This window comes from Sorghum bicolor, chromosome 10, assembly GCF_000003195.3.
Source record: "Sorghum bicolor cultivar BTx623 chromosome 10, Sorghum_bicolor_NCBIv3, whole genome shotgun sequence".
Classification (NCBI taxonomy): Eukaryota; Viridiplantae; Streptophyta; class Magnoliopsida; order Poales; family Poaceae; genus Sorghum; species Sorghum bicolor.
This window is the reverse complement of record NC_012879.2, coordinates 58,543,418-58,569,127: the sequence shown is the minus strand read 5'-3', so window position 1 is coordinate 58,569,127 and position 25,710 is coordinate 58,543,418. Positions and strand designations below refer to the sequence as shown.

General features: G+C 51.9%; 2 protein-coding genes across 2 annotated transcripts; both read right to left on the bottom strand.

Annotated features, from left to right (window-relative positions):
- Positions 1,208–5,051, bottom strand: LOC8063810 (peroxidase 16). The gene is made up of 4 exons (XM_002437471.2): positions 4,359–5,051; positions 4,041–4,232; positions 2,456–2,621; positions 1,208–1,957 (listed from the first exon to the last, which is right to left on the bottom strand). The coding sequence occupies exons 1-4, from the start codon at positions 4,599–4,601 to the stop codon at positions 1,548–1,550; spliced, it is 1,011 nt and encodes a 336-aa protein (XP_002437516.1). The 5' UTR covers positions 4,602–5,051; the 3' UTR covers positions 1,208–1,547.
- On the bottom strand, positions 16,635–17,949 carry LOC8065129 (UDP-glycosyltransferase 88B1). Its single transcript, XM_002437470.2, has one exon. The coding sequence runs from the start codon at positions 17,901–17,903 to the stop codon at positions 16,920–16,922; it is 984 nt and encodes a 327-aa protein (XP_002437515.2). The 5' UTR covers positions 17,904–17,949; the 3' UTR covers positions 16,635–16,919.

Genomic DNA, 25,710 nt, shown 5'->3' with positions numbered 1-25,710 from the left:
TGTTTCGTTGTTGGTACTAAACATAGTATGTGGCATCATATAACTATATTCAATAGCCACGCCGAAATGCTTATATCACACTCATATTGGTGTGCACTTGTACAAGGGTCTGTTGGACCGTTCTGAATGTTCATGTTCTATATAGACTGTATATTGCTAATCTTGGAGATATATATATTCCCATGGAGAAATTCTATACTTTTTTTTCATTTTATTAATGACCAGCAAGGTTTGGCCATAGCAGTTATTGCGTACCAATAGTGTACCTCTTTGAGATGCAGGACGCCCTCTGATGTACTCCTATGCATATTTTTCATTGCAGGAACATGAAAAGGACTAGCATCAGAGTATGGGCGAGAAATACAGTGACCATGAACAGAAAAGTGACATAAACTTGATTGTGAGGTCTCCACTGTGCCATGCGATGCACATTTACTGGTTACTGGTTAGGCATAGATTTCAGTGAATAACACGGGTCAGCGAGATTAATGCTGGTCAGAGAGATAAGATCAAGGTTACCCATGCTGCAAATTGCAGGTTTCTGGTATGCGTCCCTTGATGGTAAGCTCCAGAACATCTCTTTTTTGTTTGTTTGGAGGAAGAATAACTTCAGTTGGTTGGGAAACAGCAAATTCGGCGGCTGTTTCTGACCAAGAAAGGGACCTTGCGATTGTGCCAGCCCAACACATCAAGTTACGCATTCCGAATTCGAGCCAACGGCTTGAAAGTTCAGTACTTGACGTGGAAAAGCAGAGTTTTCTGGCCGCATGTTTCAGCAATTCCGTGTCACCGAATCACATGTTTGGGCACCTTTTTTTTTTCTCGTTTCCATTGCCTTGTTGTTCCATTTTTTGTTCTCACGATAGAAACCTGTCAAGAGGACAAACACTAAAAACAGAGGCTGTCCTCTCCATCAGAACAGGCATCAACAGCACCATAGATCACACTATTCATTGTCAGCAGCTACCCTAATCTCTGCTAGCTTGCTCCATCCACTGAAAGCATCACATGGTCTCTGAACTGCGTGCTAGCACACACACACAGCTCATGCCGGCTGTATTTATGAGGACTTGGACAATACATGTTCTGGCTGTCATCAGCCTGGATCCGCCATGAGCATGAGCATAGGATACAATGTACACACGCGAGCGGGTCACACTCGCTCAACCTCATTCATGTTTCTCGTGACTGATCAGCAACTCTCAAAAGAAAAGCAAGCAATGGCATGTACTTGGACGAACTGTAGCATTCATTCATTTACATGGATGTAAGTATGGTAGGGCGTGAACTGAAAATATCCTAGGATGTACGTATGGAGCTCCCTCTTGTTGTTACATGGTTTCAATTACTGCTACTACACAATAATAATCAAGAAAAGAATCGGCGGATCAACAAATTAATATACTAGTACACTGTGACTGTGACTGTGAACTGTGATGGATCATGGATGGCCTTTACTGATGGACATGAACATTCTTTCTCAACCCCCAACTACGGTACTACCCAACCCAATGTCCCTCCCAATGTATTACGAGCTAACCAGCGAGCTAGTTGACCTTGGTGCAGACGCGGCGGATCTCGCCGTCAGCGGCGGTCTTGACGCCGACGCGTCCGAGCTTAGCCATGGCGGCGACGAAGGCGTCGAAGAAAGCCGTCTGGTTGGCGGCGAAGTAGTTGACGGTGGCGCGGGACCGGCGGTCGGCGAAGAGCACCTGGTCGGAGGCCAGCAGGCCCTTCATCTGCTGCAGCGTCTGGTAGTAGCCGTTGTCGAACTTGCGCGGCGTGACGGCGTCCAGCATCGCGAACGCCGACGGGGTGTAGTTGAGCGGGCACGTCTGCCGCATCTGCCGCAGGAAGTTGAGGTTCATCGGCGGGCCGGCGCTGTTGCGGCCGCCCTTGAACGTGTACAGCCGCCGCACGAACTTGTCGCAGTGCGTCACGCCGATCGTGTGCCCACCTGCATGCGTTTGTTTGGCTGGATCAGTCGGGATCAGCGCTGCAGCTCAGTGACACTGTGGCTCGCAGCTGGCAGCGTCAGCGGCGGATCGCCAGCCGTGGTCGCTGACTGTGGCAGTGGACAGTTGCAGGGTTTTTACTGCTAGTGCTAGTGCTATGACCGTGACGTGACTGTGCGTGGTGATCTCGTCAGTGCAGTGGTCACGAGAGTAGCAGCAACAGCGAGCCATGGGGAGTCCTCCACGGGACCATGCCCTTGCCCTGCCCCTGCGCGCGAGGAAGCTGGGGAAGGGAGGGACCGGGCGCACCCGGAGCCAGGCTGGAAAGGACATGCGTTTCTACGAGCAGCAGCAGCAGCAAATGTGATCGAGCAGCAGGGAAAGGGAGTGAGCGGAGGCGGAATGATGAGCCGCGTCCGGCGTCGCGACCGCAACCGCATGCAGCTGCCGGCCAACCAAACCGGAACCAGTCGGGGCGCCGCTTTCGACTCCGGACGTACCTGAGAGGGCGATCATGTCGGTCTGCGTGAGGCCGTTGGCGGCGAAGAGCTTGTTGAGCTGGTCGAGGTCGAAGCCGGCGCCGGGGAGGCTGTGCTTCACCACGGCGCGAGTGCCCACCTTGCCGTCCAGCCGCCCCAGCTCCACCTGGTAGTACGGCCCGCCCGTCTGCATCACCAATTCCAACCATATCGGTAAGTGCTGTAGTAAAAATTCTTTTTTTTTTATTATTGCCTACGCGTACGTGTACACGAAGAGCTGCAGCGCCTTGCGACGGAGTACTACTCTACGTAGTAAAGTACTCCGACGCGGTACTAGCAGCACACGTCCGTGCCGTGTGTGTGTGTGCGCCAGAAATGACTCCGAGCATCAGAAACTTCGGCCGAGTTGCTCGGCACAATAACTGATGGCCGTGCCCGTGTATACGGAATACTCCTACTCCGTGTATACGTGCACCGGTCTGTCCGTCCAGGCACTGCAGGACTGCACGGCCCGGCGGATTAGGTGTCGGGCGCTCGTATCTGTCGACGCCGTACCGGCTCATTTACGCCGCCAAACCGTGTCTGCTTTCGCGTCAGAGAAGAATTCAAAGGCACGGGCACGCGCTGACGCAGCAGCGAGCCAGCGAGGAGCAGTAACGCCGGCGCTCGGTCCCGTCGTCCAAGCCGGGCGTCGCATCTCCTCTTCGCGCCATGCCTTGCCCCTTGCCCTTGCCCTTGCCCTGGAGTCTGGACCGCGCGTGCTGTTGCTCCGAGTGATGAATGAGCCGGGGACAGCAGAATTCCGACAGGGTGCAGTACCAGGACACGGCAGGACCACACCACCGAAACCCAATCCCCCCTTTTTTAGCGCCAAACCGGACACAAATTTTTCTTTTTTCTTTTTTCTTTCTTTCTGGAATCCCCATCCCCTACTCTCTGCACTCTGCAGCCAGCTCAAACTTGATCAATGGCTCGCGCTGATACTAAAACTCCTAGCCTAAACTCGCCTCTCCAAACTCCACTCTCCAGCTCCGGCTCCAGGAGAAGCAGGGGAGGAAGACGACAGGGGGGCCTGGCTGGACATGACACGCGCGGACGGACTGGGATGATTGCGGCACAGCTCAGAGTCAGTGTTGGCTGCCGCTGTGGCCTGCGGCGGAGGAGTCGTTCGCCTCGGCCATGAGCGCGCGGGACATGTCAGCCTCATCATAGCTGTCGCCCGGACAAGCCCGAGGCGCGCCGGAAAGAAACCACTCCAAAACACTACTAGCATCGTTGATTAATTACTACTAGTTTATTACGATGGTGCGCTAATGGCGTAGGGTTTAAGCGTAACGTAAGCCCCCCGAGTCGCTAATCCAGTAATCCCCCATCGACCAAAGTGGCATAACCACTTCTTTTTCTGGAACGAAACGGCTCGCCGGGTTTCCATTTCCCATCACCCCCATCCTCTCTGTTCGTCTGTGGCGCCGAAAGTGACGTGAACAGAGACGACAGCGCCAACGAATTCTCTCTCTACCGGAGTTGGGGGCGTGCGTGTGTAGCTGCGGCCTGCAGCTTGGAATCTTGGATGGATGGGAGGCCTGAAGAAGAAGAAGTAGAGTACCTGGGAGACGACGTCGCGGGCGGCGAGGGCGAGGATGTCGGCGCAGGAGACCTTGTAGGCGCACTTGGGGTCGGCGTCGACGGCGGCCTTGGCGCGGGTGACGAGGTCCAGCGCGTCCGGTGACAGCGTCGTGTCGGCGCCCGCGCTGTGCTCGTCGTCGGGGCCCGACAGCAGCACGGACGCGTCGCAGCCCTGGGAATCGGAATGAACCAGAAGAACAAGGGTCAGGCAGGGACGGGGCACGTCAATCGATCCACTGGATCCTTGCGCATATGGTGAGTGACGGATATGAAATGGAATGGACCGGAGCGCGCGTACCCTGACAAAGCAGTCGTGGAAGAAGAGGCGGAGCGTGCCCGGCGCCGCGTTGAAGGTCTCCTGCAGCTTCTGGGTGACGGCGCCGCGCACCAGCGTCTCCACGTTGGGGCACGTCGAAGCGTAGTAGCTCTGGCTCAGCTGCGCTTGCGCCGCCGCCGCCGCGGACCACGACGCAGCCAACGCTATGACGACCGCGGCGACCACGCTCCGCCGCCACGAAGGCGACGACCTCCTCGACCTCATTGCGGAAGCCCACAGCTTATACCTTTGCTAACCTCCCCTCTCTCTCTCTCTCTCTCTCTCTCTCTCTACCTCTACCAGACTACTACTACCACTACCACCTCACCTATCTGTCTGGCGTTAATTGCCCGCTCGCCGCCGTCGCAGCTGCTCTTCCTCTCGTTCGCTGCTCTCTCTCCCCTTCCGTCCTCTGTGCGCGTGTGGAGCTAACACTGGGTGCTTGCTTTAAGTGAGGAGAGAGAGGCTGGCGCTTATATAGATGAGCTAGCTGGGCCTCGGCACGAGGTGATCGAGCTTGCTCACGGCTTGGCCCTGCGGCTGCGGGCTTGCCCGCCTTTGCCGGGGGAGACGATGACAAGCAGCAAGCGAAACGGGGAGGTTACTTGCGATGCGATGATGGGGAGGGACGGACGGACACGGGGGAATATCAGCATCCCGAGGACACGCACACTACCATCCCATCCCATCCCATCCCGAGGTAAACAAACGCGCGCGCGCGGCCAACTAGCACCGGGCTGGCCTTCCTCCTCCCCTGCTCCTCGCTCACGTTCTCAGTTCTCACTGTCACTGCTTCGTCCTCCGCTTCGTTCTAGAGAGGTGTAGAAACGTGGAGAGACGACGTACTCACGTAATAAGCAAATAAATTACAGACGCAGGTGTACAGACATCCATGTACATGCTCGCACTCATGACCAGCCTCCAATCCGTTAAACTACATTACGGCCAGCACCGTTAAAAACCTTGACCCCTGTCGTCTCGGCAGCTTGCGCGCACTGCAGTCTGTAGCCTGTCGCAGCTAGTACCAGCAAGCATCTCCAGATCCAGTTCTCCTCCATACTGATAGATTCAATCAGCTCGTCTCGGCACTCGTCACGTTTTTTTTGTTTTCCTTCGAGCACTGTCCGAGACGGGAGTACATCCGGCGAGAAGGTCGCCGGCGGTTTATAGATAGAAAACCCAGGACATGGCATGTGGGTGCACCGTGCACACCCCTGACCCCTGCTGGCATGCTGGTTGCTGCATGCATCGGCAACGCTACAGGGACGTCGCGTCGCGTCGCGTCTACTACTAGATACAGCACGGCGCGGGCGCGCGACCGCGACGATGGGCTGGGCCCGCGAGGCGCCGGGAGAGGAAGAGGCTCGTGGTCGTGGCGAGCGCTAGCGGCCGCGGCCACGGCCAGCGCCCAAGGATGGATGGCGACGGGGAGCCGAGGAAGCAAAGCGGCAGCCGAGCCGCGGAGAGTCAAAAGGAAGGAGCGCGCGCGCCGCGCTCTCTTTTTGTTTTGTTTGCGCGGATATAATATTCCCGAAAGATTGCCGGGGTTTTCTTTAATGTTTCCACTACCAAAAGCGCCCGTTGTGGCTCAACACGAAGCAAAGCGACGTTTTCTTTCTTTCTTTCTTTCTTTTCTGCTCATTTTTGCCGTTTTCTGAGGGCTTCCGATGATGCTTGCTAACCGCCGCTCCGGGCCGGGCGCGAACGCAAGGCATAATCCGTGTCCGTGGTGGTGCTGCCGAAAGAGGGCATGGAATGGAGATGACGTTCGAGAATTCTTCAGAGCAGGGGAGGGTACTATCTTTCTCGCTTTAACTGCGGAATAAACCGGCTTTCTATTCCGGAGTTAGGACATCGATGCACGATGCCTGGATGCGTGTATCGTTGTCCTTTTGGAAATGGAAACGGTGTACTCGTATGCAATCCTGTACAATCACAGCGGCAGGAAGGATCGCAATGTGTGCCTACCGCTGCCAAAAAATCAGCAGCTCTGGAGGTTCCGGTTGGTCACTGTTCTGTAGGAGTACTTGGTAACTGAATCTGCCCCGTGTGTTAGGACGACGGAGAAGCAAGCCATCGCAAATGACCAGATGCCCATGCTTCTTCCTCTTCTTCCACGTTTCTGAGTCAGTTCGAACTTGGACAGGAAAGGATTGGTCCTACGCGTGCTGGATCGCCCTTGTCCCTTTCCCCTTCGCCCCTTCCACTTGCTGTGTCCTTACGAGCTTAGGTCGGTTGTAAATTAGGCCGGTCGCCTCCTACCGTCCTACGCGTGCTGGATTGCCGCGTCTGGAACCGGAATGTCATCACCCCTCATCTGTTATCGTCTCCAGAAGTACTGAGGCCCAGGAGGGGAAGTCGGGCCAGGCCCAAGAACATCAGGCTGGCCGGCCCAGAGTGGGCTTGCGTGCGATGCGTGCCGTCTAGTGAGGAGTAGATAAGGAGAGGGAGAGTCTGGGGGAAACATCATCATTCATGTAAAAAAACCAGATACGGAACTTGTGTTCCTCTCTTGTAACCGGACCTCTCTAGCCGGCGATCTATCGTTACTCTTCGTGGAGAGGTTGTTAACAATCTGGTATCAAAGCCGTCGAGCCGGGGCACCGGCGAACCCTGGATCCTTCGGCACCCACCCACGAGCACTTCACCCGATTCCAGAGGGCAAGGGGAGCCATGGATCCGGTCGTCTCCAAGGCGCTCGAGGAATTGCTGAAGAAGATGGACAACTACGATGCTCGTTCCGCCGAGCGCTGGGGGCGCTTGGAGAAGCGAGTCGATGACGCGGAGGCTTCCCTCCGGGAGCGCGAGGTCGCCGTCGACTCCCGACTCACCTCGTTGGAGGGTCTCGTGTCTGCTCAGTACACCGCCGCCGCGGTCGCCGACAACTGGGGTTCCCATTTCGAAGTTCGGCTGGAAGAGCTGGACCAGCGGATGGGGGCTCTCGAATTGATCCGGCTGGCTGAGATCCACGACGAGCGTGATGACAGGGTGGAGGATCTGGAGGGAGCGGTCGGGGTTCTGCAGTCCTGGCGGCAAGAGATCGAGGGCCACGTCGATGATCTTCGCTTCGACCTCCGGCGCTTCTCCAGGGAACTGGAGGTGCATCCGCAGCGACATCCGCTGCCGAAGCACCGTGAGTCGGCCGCCGCCGCGTACTCTGGCGGAGCCACGGTCGACTGGCCCAACGGGCCGCGTTGAGATGACTACACGGGAGAGGGGCTACGGATCGGTGACGACCGTAGCTCCAAACCCGGCCAATGGTACGTATTCATCCCCTAATTCAGTTCCAGTTCATTTGTACCATCCGCCTCTTCATCCCCCTATTCCATCCCTTACACAGCCGAACGCCACACCCAATTCCCCAAATCCTCACCCACTTCACTCCAATTCCGTACCAATTTACCCTCCACCTCAATCCCACCCGCTGCCTCCACCAGCCTACGAATTTCCCTCCCACCACCACCCACCCATGGGCCAATTACCCAAAATGCCTTTTCCTAAATTCGACGGTGACAACCCCCAATTGTGGATAACCCAAGCCCAAAACTACTTTGAGATGTATTGTGTCGATCAGTCAGTCTGGATCAAATGTGCCACAATGCAATTTACTGGTGCCGCCAAGCGCTGGCTCCAATCCATAGAGCGCCAGCTTCCTGCGGTAGATTGGGCCAAGTTTTGTCGGCTGATTCATGAGCGCTTTAGCCGTGATCAGCATGAGCTTCTTCTCCGCCAACTCTTCCACATCAAACAGACTGGTTCCGTTCAGGAATATGTGGATCAATTCATAGCCCTCATTGAAAACCTTTCAGCCTACACGACCAACCCGGACCTTCTCTCTTACATTACACATTTCGTGGATGGTCTTCATGATGATATTCGTGCAGTTCTTCTTGTTCAACGTCCGCAAACATTGGATGCTGCCTGCACTTTGGCCTTGTTGCAGGAAGAGGCGGCGGATCTGGGTCAACACAAGGACATTAAGAAGAATGATGGCTTTCCCTCGTTCAAGCCTCCGGCTGCCAAGACTGCGGGGCTTCCTCCTCCTCCGCCTAAGCCGGGTGTCTCTCAGCCTGCGGAGGTCAGGAAGGCTTCGGATGACAAACGTCCACCAGGTCGCCCGCCGATGGATGAGCGTCTGCAGTCTCTTCGCTCCTACCGCCGGGCCCGAGGGTTGTGCATCCCCTGTGCAGAGAAATGGCATCCTGGTCATAAGTGTGCTCCAGTGTTGCAGTTACATGCTTTGCAGGAAGTGTGGAACCTCTGTCAGGATGAGTTTGATGACTGTGAATCCCAACCTGTTGATGATTTGGAGAGTCCTTCCCAGCTGTTCATGGTACTTGCTTCTGCATCCTCTTCGGAACATTCCACTGCTCAATCTCTACAGTTGCAGGGCACTATTGGTGGTCAGGCTGTTACCATACTTGTGGATTCGGGCAGTACCCATTCTTTCATCAGTTCATCTGTGGCTCAGCACTTGTCAGGCCTGCGACCCCTTCAGAAGCCAGTTTCTGTCCAAGTCGCCAATGGCGTCCGAATTACCTGTGACACTGAAATACCTATGGCGGAATGGTCAGTCCAGCAGCACAAGTTCCACTCCACGTTGAAAGTCCTTGATATTGGCTCCTATGATATGATTGTCGGCATGGACTGGTTACAGGCCTTTTCACCCATGAAGATTGATTGGCAAGCCAAATGGATGCTCATTCCCTATGGATCAACTCATATCTCCTTACAGGGCATACTGCCGGACAGTTCTTGCTCGGTGCTCAAACTCTACAGCATCACTTCGGAAGTACCTGCACCGGATGTCGAGCCACGACATCCTCAGTTGCAACTGTTGCTCGATGAGTTCTCCCACCTGTTTACAGGGCCCACTGCGCTGCCGCGTAGGCGTCCCTGCGACCATACCATTCCTCTGGTGCCGGGCGCCCAACCTGTTTCTGTGCGCCCCTACCGTTACGCCCCTGCCCTGAAAACAGAGATTGAGAAACAGGTGTCAGAGATGCTGCAGCAGGGCTTAATTCGCCCCAGTACCAGTCCTTTCTCTTCCCCGGTGTTGCTGGTACGCAAGAAGGACAACACTTGGCGGTTCTGCGTCGATTACAGGATGCTGAATGCGTTGACACTTAAAAGCAAATTCCCTATTCCCGTAATCGATGAACTATTGGATGAACTGTCTGGGGCCTCTTGGTTTTCTACTCTTGACCTCCGGGCGGGGTTTAACCAGATCCGGCTGGCGCCTGGCGAGGAGTTCAAAACCGCATTTCAAACCCATTGGGGGCATTTTGAGTTCAATGTCATGGCCTTTGGTCTCACGGGGGCTCCGAATACATTTCAAGGGGCCATGAATTCGACCCTACGTCCGGTGCTGCGCATATGTGCGTTGGTGTTCTTCGATGACATCCTTATTTACAGCCGTACCTTTGAGGAACATCTCGAACACCTCCGCCAAGTGTTCTCTCTGCTCTCTCAGGATCAGTGGCAGCCGAAGCTTTCTAAGTGCAAGTTTGCCCAACAGCGTATTTCTTACCTCGGCCATGTGGTTAGCGGACAGGGCGTGGCTACTGATCCCTCCAAAATAGAGGCCATCCGAGCGTGGCCAGTGCCTGCAGACGTCAAGCAACTACGCAGCTTCCTGGGTCTCGCAGGGTATTATCGCAAGTTTGTGCAACATTTTGCCATCATCGCTCGCCCCCTTACTGATCTGCTGAAGAAAGGTACCTTGTTTGTCTGGACAGTTGACCACTCTACAGCTTTCACCACGTTACAGCAAGCTCTGGTGTCTGCCCCCGTGCTCGCCCTACCGGATTTCTCCAAACAATTCATGATTCAAACTGATGCTAGTGAAGCCGGCGTGGGCGCCGTTCTGCTTCAAGATGGGCACCCACTTGCTTTCATCAGCAAGGCGCTGGGTCCTCGCACTCGTGGCATGTCCACTTATGAGAAGGAATACTTGGCTATACTGGTGGCTCTCGAGCAGTGGCGCTCTTACTTGCAGCATGGTGAGTTTGTCATATTCACGGATCAGAGGAGTCTCATGCATGTTACAGACCAGCGGCTACATACTCCATGGCAGTTGAAGTTGTACACCAAATTAGTGGGCCTGCAGTACCGCATCGTGTACAAACCCGGTACTTCTAACCTGGCTGCTGACGCTCTCTCTCGCCATCCTGATCCACCAGCCCGCCTCAACGCACTTTCGTCTTCCCAACCATCCTGGTTGCTGGAGGTGATCAGTGGGTACAATGATGACCAGTCAGCACAGAAACTTCTTCAGGAGCTCGCGGTAACACCTGATGCTCACCCACCCTTTTCTCTGGTTGACGGTATTCTTCGAGTGAAAGGTCGCATATGGCTGGGGAATAATCCGGGGCTTCAGCAACGTGTTATGGCCGCGTTCCACAGCAGTGCCCTGGGCGGACATTCTGGTTTCCCTGTCACCTTCAGTCGCCTCAAAAAATTATTCGCCTGGCGCGGTATGAAATCAGCAGTCAAGCAGTTTGTAGCTTCCTGTACCACTTGTGCTCAAGCAAAGCCGGATCGGGCACGATACCCAGGACTTCTGTCTCCGCTGCCGGTTCCCACTGAATCTTGGCAGATGATTTCTATGGATTTCATCGAAGGGCTGCCTCGCTCTGGTGCTGCCAATTGCTTACTGGTGGTTGTTGATAGATTCAGCAAATTTGCTCATTTCATCCCTCTGTCGCACCCCTTTTCTGCCCAACAAGTTGCTCAGGTGTTCCTTGATTCGGTGTACCGCCTTCATGGCTTGCCCACTCATATTGTTTCTGACAGAGATCGGGTATTCACCAGCAAGTTCTGGAGCGAACTCTTCAAACTGGCACAGACTCAGCTTTGTATGAGTTCGGCATATCATCCTCAGTCTGATGGCCAGACCGAACGCGTCAATCAATGCTTGGAAACTTACCTCCGCTGCTTTGTACACTCTTGCCCGCGACAATGGTTAAAATGGATTCCTCTGGCCGAATATTGGTACAACACGAGCTACCACTCCTCCCTTCGCCGGACTCCGTTCGAGGTATTGTATGGCCACCCTCCTCGCCATTTTGGGATTTCCGCCTCGACTGCCTCACCTGTTGTTGATGTGGAAACAATGCTGTCCGAGCGTGCAACTATGGAGGCGTCTGTCCGACACCATCTGCACCGTGCCCAACAGAGAATGAAGTCGCAGGCGGATAAGCGTCGTTCAGAACGCTCCTTCTCGGTTGGCGACTTCGTCTTCCTCAAGCTCCAGCCTTATGTACAGGCGTCGCTCGCGCCGCGGGCCCACCAGAAGCTCTCCTTCCGCTACTTCGGCCCGTACAAGGTGCTGGCACGTGTTGGGCAGGTCGCCTACAAACTGGAGTTGCCGGCTTCTTCTTCCGTACATCCGGTGTTCCATGTCTCCCTCCTCAAGCCGGCGTCCTCGACAAAACATCCCGTCTCCAGCCAACTTCCGGATGTCGACGACGACCTGCAGTTTCCGGAGGCTATCCTGCAGCACCGTGTTCACCGTCGCGACATCGACATCGTTCCCCAGGTCTTCGTCAAGTGGTCCGGCCTCGACTCCACCCTCGCCACTTGGGAAGATGAAGAGGCCCTTCGCCAACGTTTTCCGGCTGCTCCGGCATGGGGACATGCCGGTACCCAAGGAGGGGGGGATGTCATCACCCCTCATCTGTTATCGTCTCCAGAAGTACTGAGGCCCAGGAGGGGAAGTCGGGCCAGGCCCAAGAACATCAGGCTGGCCGGCCCAGAGTGGGCTTGCGTGCGATGCGTGCCGTCCAGTGAGGAGTAGATAAGGAGAGGGAGAGTCTGGGGGAAACATCATCATTCATGTAAAAAACCAGATACGGAACTTGTGTTCCTCTCTTGTAACCGGACCTCTCTGGCCGGCGATCTATCGTTACTCTTCGTGGAGAGGTTGTTAACACGGAACCCCCTGGGCCCTGCAGCTGCAGGCCACAAATGCTTAGGCCTTGTTCAGTTTTCAAAAATTTTCAAGATTCCCTATCACATCGTATCTTGCGGCACATGCATGAAGCATGAAATATAGACGAAAACAAAAATTAATTACGCAGTTTACCTGTAAATCGCGAGATGAATCTTTTGATCCTAGTTAGTCTATGATTGGATAATATTTGACACAAACAAACGAAAGTGCTACAGTAGCAAGATCCAAAAATTTTCTCAAACTAAACAAGGCCTTACTACTGGAAAAAAAAAGGTTAGTGCTTGGAATGTAGGAGTAGGAAGAAAGGGAGAGGCACACACCGACACACAAGCGTTTCCAAGTGGGGAGAAAGCGCAGCGCAGGGCCCTGCACTAGCCCGATGATCTCCAGCGCTAAGTAACCACGACAAACGATATAAAAAATTCAGCTTAATGTTTCAATCATCCCTGTTCCTGTCTGATTCGAACGTTGGGCCTGTGGTTGGTGCTTAACGAGCGGCAAGCTTTTACCAACACACGAGTGGTTCATCGTCTTGTGGAATTGTGCTCCACGATGGCATGATCTGTGACTGTACTGTACCCTACTACTTGCGACCTGCGAGGAGGTCGATGAGCATCATGGTCGTATCAGGTTCAGACACATCGGTTCGACTTGTCTCGGATCTCCGAATGAAAAAGATTCCTGCACGCGCGTGTGAACTCAACAAACCTCCCAAAGTGTCAAAGCCATAATACACCTTCAGCGCCAAGGCAGAAGTATACATCCGCTTCCCTTTCCAAACCATCATTTCTGTGCGGTTATTTTCGTTTCATGCTACGGTCTCGCAGGAATGTGCTTCATCAATCATTCATGCTTGCTACGTTGGCCGCCCAGTCTGATGCAAAAAGAGCAGATGACTCATCCACATTCCGTAGCAACACGTGTGAGCTTTCGAGGCCCGTGAGTGGTCCGGACACAGAAGCAGAAACGTATCCGCTTTGCAAAAGCCTGACACTGACAGGAACGGGAAAAACAGCTGCAGGTGTTGCTTGCCGACCCAGAACAGGTAAACGCCGAAGATGATTGCTTGGTTGCCGGCAGGAGCTCGATCACGGTTGTCCGACCGCGATTATCTTATCGGTAAGCGTGTCTGACAGTACAAAAGATAGATAAAAAAACTAACAAAGCGCCCGCGGCACCGTGATGGTAATCCGCACTGACGTAGCTTCAACGGCAAAGTCCGACCGGCGACCCATGATTGATTGAGTTACCGAACCGGTCGACGATGATGATTACACGCTCCCAGCTCACACCCGCTCACAGCCACGGACAGCAGCGCCGGCCACGAGCCCACAACGGCTTTGGCGGATGGCGACCCTGTGCGTCGTCGCCTCGCCATGCAGCTAGGGGCGTCGGATCCAGAAGAGCACGGCGCTCCCGGCTCCCATGTGGCGATCGAGAAGGTCTGCCAACAGATCCACGTACCGAACTCTGGCTTGCGAACACGACGCGCGCGATGGCAACGTTTTCATGTGCGAATACCAGCCGCCATGCACGGTGCCGTGCAGCGGTGGACCGTGGGCCGCAGAGGAGGAAGACGCGATCGAGTACACGCCTGGCGTCGTCGGTCTCTCTCGGCGGCGTACGCGCGCATGTGAGCTAGCCGCACTGGGGTTGGGGGGTTTCCGGAGACGACGGCGGCACGTGAACTTCCTTCCCGGCGTCCCGCCGAGAGAGGAGAGAGCCGTGACGTAGCGTCGGAGTACGACGTGCGCGGTGAGGCTGCGCGAATGCATGTGCGCGCCTGGATGGCACGCAGTCACGCACGTACCCTGTATGGCTCAAAGCAAGTTCATACGGGTGACATATGCTCTTTTCTATTCATTCACATATTCCCTCCTAATGAAAACAATAGCAGACATATGTTCTTGGAGTTCTCTTCGTCCAAGTAGAAATAAAACACTGATTCGTTGTAAGAGGGAAAGACTGTGAAAGTAATAGTCGCTTGTCAAAAAAGCAACAGCTGAAAGTACTCTTTACTGATTTATTGTAAGCTTAAAAAAAGCAATAACTGAAAAATATTATTTGCTAATTTGTTATAAGCTCAAAAGATTCGTCTCATGATTTTATAACTAAACTGTGTAATTAGTTTTTTTATCTATATTTAATTTAATGTTATGTAAATGTCCAAAGATTTGATGAGATAAGTTAAAAGTTTTTAGCTGGCGAACTTATAGAGTAAGCACTAGCACGAAGAAGATACAACACTAGAGTTGGAAAGAGAGATTAGGCTTTGTTTAGTTTCTAAATTTTTTTATTTGTACTATCGTATTTTCGTTTTTATTTGGCAATTATTATCCAATCATGGATTAACTAGTTTCAAAAGATTTATCTCGCGATTTATGGACAAACTATGTAATTAGTTTTTTTAAACAAGGTCTTAGTTCTGATTTTTTTTGATACGGTAGCATTTTTATTTTTATTTTACAAATATTACCCAATTATAGACTAATTAGGTTTAAAAGATTCACCTCATAATTTATAGGCAAACTGTATAATTAATTTTTATTTTCATCTGTATTTAATACTTTATGTACGTGTCGCAAGATTTGATGTGACAGGTAATCTTGAAAAGTTTTTGTTTTTTTTTTTTTGTCAACTTTACGGCTAGGCAGAGGTGATAGCGCAGTTGTGGCGGGTGAAGTCGTTTTCCGGCGGGCGATCAATGTAGGGGCTGGCGCCTGCCTGCCTGCCTGTATGCCGCCCGGCCGGGTTGACCAGTGGGGCACGCAAACGCAAGGACAAGGCAAGGCCAGCCGGCGCAGCACTGGCACGCATGCAGCTGGACGACGTGCTGATCCCGGGGCGCGCGCGCACGCGACGCGAGTACGCGACGGCCCAAGGTTTCGGCTCGGCTCTGGCACGGGTACGTCACGGCCGGAGAGGTGCTGCGGCGCCACGTCTTGACGTACCCGATCTCGGTCGGCCCACCGTGGCGCCCGCCGCGCCGCCTGGATGCATATGGCCGGCCGTGCGCCGCGAGCCAAGGAGAAAGGCGGCGAATGGGCCGTGTGATGCGCGGGGGGAGCTTCGGTGGCGGGCCACCGCCATCGGTGACCGGACCCCGGCCGTCGTCTTCGCAGCGGATTCCCTCGCGCCGCCGGTGCCTTGCCGATGGCCGTATCCATCCATCTATCTATCTATCGATCGATATCCGTGGGCCTTTTCTGGATTCTCGCGCGCCCACCGAGGAACGTTCTTCTCTCTGCAGAGATTTGCCACTCGCGCGCGCACTCGATCGTGTCGGGAGATGGCAGTTGCGCCGCTGCGGGGGCACGGTGCTGCAGCTCTGTACGTACAGTATGCAGGGTGCAGCAGCAGCACGGGTGCACTGTTGGGCCTGTGAGCTTCGGTTTGGTGCAGGTGCTGCTTGTGGACATACTACGATGGAACAAACCGATAACGACGTCGCAAGAGAGAGGCATCGCGTAGGACGGCAGAAACTGCTCAGCTATCGTCGCGTCCGTCCGCAATGCGCCGCCGTGCACGGGCCACGCTAGCTACCCGTGAACCATCGACCACGAGCACAGTTCCGACGTTAGGGCCTATCTGTCTTGGAGCCCTGCTGTAATCAGAATCAGGGCGACGACGGTCCTGTATCTGCTGTGACCTAACCGAAGCTCACAGCGCGTGGCCCTTGGGTTGCTCTGCTCGCTGCTGTCATCCGCCCAATCGTTGTTCATGATTTCAGGTCCGTGTACGGCACTTTCTTCTCCAGCAAATCCAGTTCCTTGTCCCTGTCGCGGCGGCCAAACCCAGGGATGATGCATGCAGATGCACATGCACATGCACGCGCGGCCAACGGCCTCGTGGCCGTGCAGTGCAGTGCAGTGCATATCCCGGCCTGTCCGTTCGTCATCGCCCTAGCTCTGAATTATTTGGACTTGCATTCACAGGCGACCTCTCTGAACGCAATGACACGCCTGAACAGAACGTTATGCTGGTGTATAGTAGCACATCAATAGCTAAGCGTCGCTGACGCATTTTTTTTAATTTAGACATGATCTACGCACATTGCAGCACGGCACACCGGGGGCGTCGTTGCGTGTATGTTTGGATGAGCGTCTAGCGGCGCACGCTGGAGTTACAAAAAAACAAAAACAAGCAAAAAAAAAAAAACGTGTTGGCAGTGTAGACTGTAGAGGAGCACCGAACGCGGGCAAATGACAACCGAACTGCCGCTTTGTATTGGCCGGTGGAGGCGGCTCGCGTCCGCGTGCTCAAAAGGACCGGCTTGTTTATACTTATTATCTAAAAAGTCATCTCTACTATAATTGAAATCTTCTCCAGACAAATCCCACCAACAAGATCAACGACTCACAACACATGTCATACAGATTAGACGGCCTAGATTAGAAGTATGATCACGACCTTACATCACATCTCTACTCTTTGGAGGACCGCGTCGGGCTGGCCTCAAGCGCTAATTCTCCCCGCGATCCGGCTCACCGTAGTTCTTCCCGGCCAAGAAGCGGAGGCCCTCGTCGCGCAAGGACGAGTCGCCGCGACCCGAGACGCAGCATGAGAGCCCCGGCGGCGCCAAGGGGTCCCTAGAGGGCTACCTCGCCCGTTCGCTTTCCACCCGTGCCGCGGCGGCGGCATCGGTGCTCCCCGTGAGGTCGCCATGCGGGGGGGACCCGGGCGCCAGGCGGAGCCTCTCGGCCGCAATGGATGTCGATGTCGGTTCCTCGGCTCTGGTGGTGGCGGTGGTAGGTGACGGGGCAGACTTTGATCTCAAGAGGAGCACGGCGGACTTCTTGTCCCATTCTTGGCCCGACGCAGTAGACCGGCGGCGTGGGGCGGTCCGGCACGCACAGCCCGTCCCTGAGCGCCCACATCGCACGCGGCTCCAGCGACTCGAAGGAGTTGATGAGGATGCCGCGGGCTTCCGGCATCCGGGCAGCCACGCCGATGATGCCCTTGCACGCCTCGCCGTCGTCCGCCAGCCCCTGCGCCAGGTCCGCAACCGTGAACGGAGGAGCGCCCGGGAACGACAGGACGGCGGAGTTCCCGAGCGCCGCGAAGCTGGTGCCCACTCTGGCGCGCATGGCGGGGAGGCCGAGGAAGCAGGCGAGGCCGGCGGTGCCCGAGGGGAAGAAGAAGTAGGCGGGCAGGCCAAGCTCGGCGGCGACGTCGAGCGCGTCGGCGCAGAACATGTCGAGGACGATTGCCTGGACGCAGCGCGACGACGACGACGACGACGACAGCGCGCGAAGGAAGTCGCGGAGCGGCGCATTCGTGGCGCGGAGGAAGCGGAGCATCCGGGCCAAGGGGACATCAGGCTCGGCGTCGTTGGAGGCCGCCGGCGGCGGCGGTGGCGGGGAAAGCACGTGCAAGGCGACAGAGGCGTTGGAGGCCTTGGCGCGCGCGACCGTGGAGGCGAAGCCGTTGGCGTAGACGGGCGGCTCGAAGACCGCGATGGCGACGTCGACCTGGTCTCCGCCGTGGCGGAGGAACGCCTTGGCCAGCTCGAGCATCGGCGCGAGGTGGCCGACGCCGACGCCCGGATACAGCACCACCGTCTTCTTCTCCATGGCTCGCCCGGCTGACGACGTACTCAACTGCTAGCTGGGCACCAGCGGCACTGCCCGGCCGCGTCTTTCTGGAAAGTTGCTGCTAGCCACTAGAGTAATCTTGTTGCTCGAGTGCTATCCTGCTTTTGACGGGTGACTGTGATTACAGCGAGCAGTGGGGGATGAAACAGAAGCGGAGTGCGACCCAGTCATTCTTGATTCCTTGTGACAATGACTGTGTCAAGAAGCAGCGAGTTGCCCATTGTGGTGGTTTGGAAGCTCTAAAGGTTGGACCAAGATACACTATCTTTCCATCCTTAGCGTCATCATTTAATAAGTGATTCATGAGTTTCAACTCTTAGTTTGGTTCTTTGCAGGAGTTAGATGATAATGTAGCTTCCATGAAACAATGCATCAATCACCATGGTGGGTCAGAGGCTGTGGAGGTTTGGTTATGCCTTAACAAGTCAAATCTGGAACCGTTTCTTTATTTTTCTTTTTTTTCCCTTTTGAACTTCTCATTATGTTCTTTTCAACAGGAATCTTTTGAGGGGGAACAATGATCTAGATCATCTGAAACTTCTGAACAGGAGTATTTTAATTTCTCTTTAGCCTTATGTATAATTTAGTGTTTACTTGTCTTCTTGGCATTGCGTGATAGACTGGTGCCTGATTTTGTTAGGCATTTTTTGTTTTATTATTCCTTTAATCGATCTCTACAATTTTGTTTTTCTTGCTTGTTTGTCCAATAAGGCAGGTATACATCTACACTAACTACAATTGTTACCAAAGTTACAAGACAAATGATGGGCATTTGTAGATCAGCTGTGTTTCTCAACTTTTCTACATAGCATTTGTTAAAATCAAATATATGTTCCCAAATGAAGTACTGTAATTTTCATATAGACTTTTTTGTTAGTGGGGTAGGTTTGTTTTTTAGTTTTATGATTTTTTTAGTTTTATAATTTTTTTCTAATGTCACCGTAGCGTTAGCACGGGTAATATACTAGTAGTTTAAAGTATTAATCGTTAATTTATTATTAAAAAACACAGTTAAATAGTAGTTTAGTAGATAAGCTATGCTCCAAGGAACGCCCGTGATCACGATTCACAGCCAGCACACAGGGCACGCAATCGGCTTCTTTGTCTCCATCGGCGGCCTTCAGCGATCGGTCAGTGTTTGGAATCTCGGATATTACGTACTCCACTCCTTATGTTGTCGATGGCACGCAACGCAATGCTGGCTGTGTAGATTCGTGTTGGAACTCATCGCGCTCGTTCAGGAATCAGGAGAGGCACGGGTGTGACTGGCGACTTTGCGAGTGAGGTGAGGTGTCTGGCGACAATGAGCACCGGCCCATCAGTTGTTGAAATAGCTCCTCGACAATGGCCCAACGGACGATTCCCGAAGTACTACTTGGCAGATAGGCTTTCCTTGCCGGGCCGATGGACGACGGGGCTGGACTCTCACACGACCAGAGTCGTAGCGACAGCCCAACGCGTCCATGGGCCTTTGTCGAAGGAGTTCACTGGGCCGTAGTGCCAACGTTAATTAAGCTAAAAAAAAGGGAGTTAACGGGCCGGGGCTCGACAAAAGCAAGCAAACAGCGGCCCACCTGCGATTGCCTTAACGTATAGCGTTATAAAAAAAAAAGAGGATGATGCGTGGAATGGAACACGTGCGCACGGGCGAGTGAACTAGAGGAACGCAGGATCACGCTGATCGTGCTGTTAGCTCTTATGTTACGTACAGGCTAGGACACAAGTAGTTAGTTAGCTAGGGCTCGCTTCATCACAATCATCAGGGCAGAACATGCATGCACGTTGCTTATGCGCCAATCAAATTCTATTAACTTTAATCAAGTTTGTAGAAAATTATTATATATTATATAATATTCTAAAAAATATATTTCATAATTAACTCAATGATACTTAGTGATTGTTTGATAGTCGGTTTTATGAAAACATTAAGAACCCTTATTAAAACTCATTTCGGCCTAACTACTACCACGCGCTAGATCTTCGTTTGGATAGCATAACAAAATCAGGTGGACGTAAATCTGAGTCTCCGTAAAACTCAAAAACTACGTTTTATTAAAATCGGCTCCAACTCGTTTTTAGCAAAACCAGTGTCAAAACATTGTGCTCACACACACATGGCGCAGGCGAACTGGTTCTCTGACCCAGCTAATCAATGATCCCACCAGCCCATCAACAGTTTTAGGGGAAAAATATTTTTGTAACTTTTTTTAAGTTACAAAGTTATACTCACAACTTTTACGTATAACTTTTTGTGCAAAACTAATCACCATAACTTTTACGTAAAAAAAGGTTAGATATATTTTTTTTCCTAACAGAACTTTTATGATGTTCTCTGCCACATCAACGAATTTTCATATTAAAATTCAATCTATATGTGGAGAAACACAAATAACAAATCCTGTTAAAGAATAACTATAGATCAACTGAAATAGTTAGATGAAGTAAATTGAACCAAATATTAGTTTAGACCTTATATGAACGTAGGCTAAATTTGGGGAGAGTAATTTGGACTTTTTTCCAAAAGGAAAAGATGGTGGAGTGGAATGGAACACTTGCGCATGGCCGAGTGGATGACTTGGACTCTGGAGGAACGCAGTATCACGATGATCGTGCTGTGTTACGTACAGGGGACAGCTAGCTAGTTAGTTATTCAACAACAAAGTTAGTTAGTTTAGCTAGCGCTTCATCACAATCATGAGGCCACCAGAACATGCACGTCGTCAGCACGTGGCATAGCCTGAGAGGCGTTCTCGGTCTCATATTATTTTGTGTTGATTTGTTACGAGACCCAGTTCTAGATGACATTTAGTTACTCACAAACACGAGCGCACGTATATATATATATATATACACACACACACACACAAGTGCTATTCTACACCTTAGGTGTAGAATACTATTCCACACCACAATGTTATACTGAGCAAAATTCAGTATCGCTCGTATTCGTGTTTCAGTATTTCGTAGTCCTGAGTGTTGGACAAGTTGATACTGAACACTCTCCAGTACTGCTCAGTATTTTTTCTACTCAGTTTTGACTTGCGGTGTAGAATAATATTCTACACATAGGTTGTAGAATAGCGCTACCGTATATATATATATATATATATATATATATATATATCACAATAATATATCACATCAACAGACGGTATTCTATATTCTTTATTTCTCACAATAATAACCCAATAAAATCAGTATAGTTATTAACCTTCTGTTGATGTGATATAATGGTTGCTGCCTGCTGGCTGCACAACGAAATGCGGTACAAGGCGGCTCAGCATTTGCTTAATCCGCTGTCTAATAATAGCCACAAGCACAGCAAAGGATAGCAGTTCAGTTCGGTACTACTACTACTGAAGCGACACACACTCACTAGTAGTAGCTGACAATGACAGGCCATTGGCACGTCCATGGAGAGATCCGATCAAAATTGTGTAGTGGAGCGCGCGCATATGCATTATATTATTGTGCAGGGTGCACTTGCAAGATTAGGTTTGGAAACAGTGCAGATTGATCATCTGATGCCGATATGGCGCAAGGGGCGGGCCTTATATATATCGATCGATCAATGCAACACATTAGCACGGTGGTGGTGAAGATGATGCCGCGCCGCGCGTTCTTAGTGCTAATAATGGTGCGTGGTGACACTGCTGACACATACGTACCAATTATCGATCAGCACCGGAGGAACGGTGTGCCGAGTCCACGTGCAACGGAGCAACGTATCAGCATTGTCCACGGCAAAAGCAGATGGGGCTGGCTATGATCATGACGACAACAACTGACTCCTTAGATTAAGGTTTGATATGGTTTCCGGTAGAAGAAAAACAGTGAAGTGCTTGTGTAGCAGCTATAGTGAGCATATATCATCTGTCTCAAGCAAGATAGTATTTAACCTGGATGGATAGCGGTGAATGAAGTGAGGTAGCTAGTGACCATCTTTACTCTCATCCCTAATTAGCCGTGTTTGGCGGTTGCTCTGGCTCCGGCTCCGGAAGACGGAGTAGAGATAGAAATATCCAAAGCGTGGCTTCATTTATTTAGGTCGCATGGTCATAACAGCTCTGGCGCTCTCTTTCACCATTCCTAGCTAGGAGCACTACTCTTCCTGTTCGGCCATTTGGTGTGGCTCTGGGCCTCTGGCTGATAGAGCTAAAGTGGCACCAGACGAAGACCTAAGTGACTAGCATGCAAAAATATTTCTTCCATCCTAAAATATACGATAAGTATGTATTTCAAATTCAAACTTCGACTAATAATTAATCTAATCAAACAAAAATGTTATACTACAAAACTGTTTACATTGAATTTGTATTTAGAAATATTTTTTAATGATCAAGCTTTTGTTGTCATAAATAATATATTATAAGAGAAATTTCCAGGTTAAAGTGTGATTTTGAAGAGCACACTGAGCTAAACCATGACCTATATTTTAGGACAGATTGAATAATTATTGATAAAGCACCAATTAAATCATTGACGCAGGTAGTTTACAGGGACTACTCACACTAGTTGCACCGTTGGTATATGAGGATTGTAGAGCACACTACTGATTCTACGCAGCCACTTTGGTAGCATATATAACTCTCTCTTAGATAGACTTGTCCTGTGTCTACCAACTTGTTTTGTACATCAACTTGAGAGAGCGGTACACTTTTATGACTATTGACTCGATCACCTTTCAACCTCACGAAGGCTACCGAAAACTTCTCTCTCTTTTTTTTTCTCCAAAGTAGAAAATTGTAGAATTATTAGACCAAGTAATCCATAAATCACCAATTAAATCATTGATGCAAGTAGTTCACAGGGACTACTCTCTAGTTGCGCCTCTTGGCGTTGGTACAAGGTTTTTGTGCTTCCTCCATCCCAAACTGTAAGTGTCGACGAAAGCTGGTCGGCAGTCTACCTTGGGGTATACCCACGGTAGTAGTTTATCGGTAGACAGTGCGCAAACTACGAACTCGATGGTGACGCAAGACACGGACAAGCTTTTTATCCAGGTTCGGCCGCCGAGTTGGCGTAATACCTACGTTCTGCGTCTGGTTGTATTGAATTGTGTTGAGAGATAATCTGTCCTAGGGGGGTCCCTTGCCCCTCCTTATATAGTCTGGAGGGCAGGTTACAGATCTGGAAACTAATCCTAGTCGGTTACAATTACCATGGATAATTCGATATCAATTCCTATTCTAACCGACTAGAATCCTGCTTGATCTCCACATCTTGTTTCCTTGCGCGAAACTCCAGGTTGTCGGATCAAGCCTTGAACTCGTCTCGTAATGGGCCAAGCCTCCTGGCCGAAGTCTAGCCGTAAGGGTATAGGGGTTTATACCCCCACAGCTAGTCCCCGAGCACCATGTATTGTGATGTAACACGCCGTCTTGAGCTTCTTCGATCAGTGAGACTTGACGTCTTCAATAAGTGGGAAAGTCGCCCAAACAGTTGCAACGGTTCTTTGACCAACTCAAAAGACAGTTGATCAACATTGACATCGAAGAAGCGAGTTGTTCGAAGAATGCGTGGTGCTCTAAATTAAAAAAGATTTCTTTCCTGGTGAAGTGTGCCCACTTTACTTTTTTGAAAGGTATAAACATCAAAAAAGCAAGCATATTCACCGCAAGGTGAAGTGTGCCCACTTAGTCCCCGAGCCTGGTAGTAGGTGACGTAGGCACGTGGTGCCAGGGTCAAAATAAAAGTCCTCAAAGAAATTCTGTAACTGAGATGCATCGCCAGATGCATCGTACCGATGTAGTCCCCGAGCTTGCTGGAAGGCGAAGTATGAGCCTTGTAGCAAGGTCTAAAAAATTGAATTTACCAGTCCGTCTGCAATTGAATAGACTAATCGACCAGTCCCCGGGTGTATAATAGTATGACGACCAGTCCCCAAGCACCAAGTGCGCTCCTTAGAATTCTGCGTTACTATACTGTACGACCAGTCCCCGAGCATCGAGTGCTCGGTGGTCGGTGCAGTCTTTGAAGTTCCGAGCTGATAGACTGGGCGACCAGTCCCCGAGCGTCAAGTGCTGGGTGGTCGGTGCAGTCCTTGAAGTTCCGAGCTAATAGACTGGGCGACCAGTCCCCGAGCGTCGAGTGCTCGGTGGTCGGTGCAGTCCTTGAAGTTCCGAGCTGATAGACTGGGCGACCAGTCCCCGAGCGTCGAGTGCTCGGTGGTCGGTGCAGTCCTTGAAGTTCCGAGCTGATAGACTGGGCGACCAGTCCCCGAGCGTCAAGTGCTCGGTGGTCGGTGCAGTCTTCGGATTGTTGAATTGGTGGGCTGGTCGACCAGTCCCCGAGCGTATAGTGCTCGGTGGTCGGTACAGTCCCAAAACTCTCAAATTGGTGAGCTGGTCGAACAGTCCCCGAGCGTATAGTGCTCGGTGGTCGGCACAGTCCCCGAGCACGGCGTAGGGACCGGTGGACAAGTCCCCGAGCGTGGTTGGGAACGTAAACGTGCTCGGTGGTCGGCACAGTCTTCGAGCACAGCATAGAGAGTAGTCGACAAGTCGCTGAGCGTGGTTGGGAACGTAAACGTGCTCGGTGGTCGGAGCAGTCTCCGGGCACAGCGTAGGGAATAGTCGACGAGTCTCCAAGCGTAGCTTGTCGACTGGGCCAAACTCCTGAAAAATAAATATAAAGAATTGGTAGTACATGATGTATAAATAACATTTAGAAAAAAAAATCAGTACTAAGATAAGTTTTAGATTTTTTGTTATAAAATTAGCACGAGTAGTTAATTCATCCTAGAGCTTGTACCAGCTCTGGTCTAGCCAACAATCAGCATGAGGTGCGGAACCTAGGCACGCGTAGGATTGTCAGCCACGTCAGAGAGCTACTGCCGACCATCCGGAACGCAGAGGGCGGATCTCGTGCACGTGTAGGTAGGAGTCGGAGACAGTACCGACTCTGGAAAGCTCGTGTAGGAGAAAAAACTAGTCGGCTAAAAAAGTTGTTTTGAAGGATAATAAAAAATATTATGCCAAAAATAAATAAAATATTAGAAGTGTACTTATCTTTGGACGAAAGTCTGGTCGGTGGTGACAGAATTATGTGGCCCTCGAGCTTTTTGACTTGCTGTCATGACGGTGGTCGCGGTTGTCGTAGCGCTGTTCTTCGCGGCGATCATCATTGCGACGTGGCAGGAGCAAGTAAGTCGAGAAGCTCGCTAGGCAGTTCGGAGGATCATGTTTGAGAGCTTCGATGGGTCGCTTCATGGCTTGATAGATCGACGAGTTTGTCATGAGCTGCACCAAGACGTCACGTCGCCGTGGAAGTTATCAAGCAGCTGGACGCGTATGAGCTTGCATCCTTGGTCAGGCTGCATGTGTGCATACCCCCTACATGCAATTGGCCTTGCATGATACTGTAGATCGGATGTGGCCTCCGTATACTTGCTTGCATGTAGATTAGATTTTGTTCCATGTATACGGAGTCATCACGCAGGTACGATCGAGTTGGGACAGAAACATTGGACTCGAACTTGTTAGATGGAATTGGAGTCCAACTCGGTCGTAGTGTAGATGATATCGCCGACAAAGTGGTCCTCGAGCAGGCTGCCGCCGGAATCATCGTGGTCGATGTTGATGAAGAAGTGATTGACGTAGATCGGATCTACGCCTCCTCTGCGGTCATGGCGGTGAAGCTGTTGAAGGCGACGATGAACGTGAAGCCGCCCACCATGGCCACGAAGTCGGGGATGATGGCCATCTTGTTCGTCTGGGAAGTTGTACGCACACCCCCTACCTGGCGCGCCACTGTCGACGAAAGCTGGTCGGCAGTCTACCTTGGG

Bases quoted from the DNA above. Each gene is read 5' to 3' on its own strand.
- LOC8063810 (XM_002437471.2), bottom strand. From the start codon at position 4,601: ATGAGGTCGAGGAGGTCGTCGCCTTCGTGGCGGCGGAGCGTGGTCGCC. The intron at 4,233-4,358 runs GTACGCGCGCTC...TCCGATTCCCAG, and splicing joins TCCACGACTGCTTTGTCAGG to GGCTGCGACGCGTCCGTGCT. The intron at 2,622-4,040 runs GTACTCTACTTC...TTGGTGATGCAG, and splicing joins CCCGCGACGTCGTCTCCCAG to ACGGGCGGGCCGTACTACCA.
- LOC8065129 (XM_002437470.2), bottom strand. From the start codon at position 17,903: ATGGAGAAGAAGACGGTGGTGCTGTATCCGGGCGTCGGCGTCGGCCAC.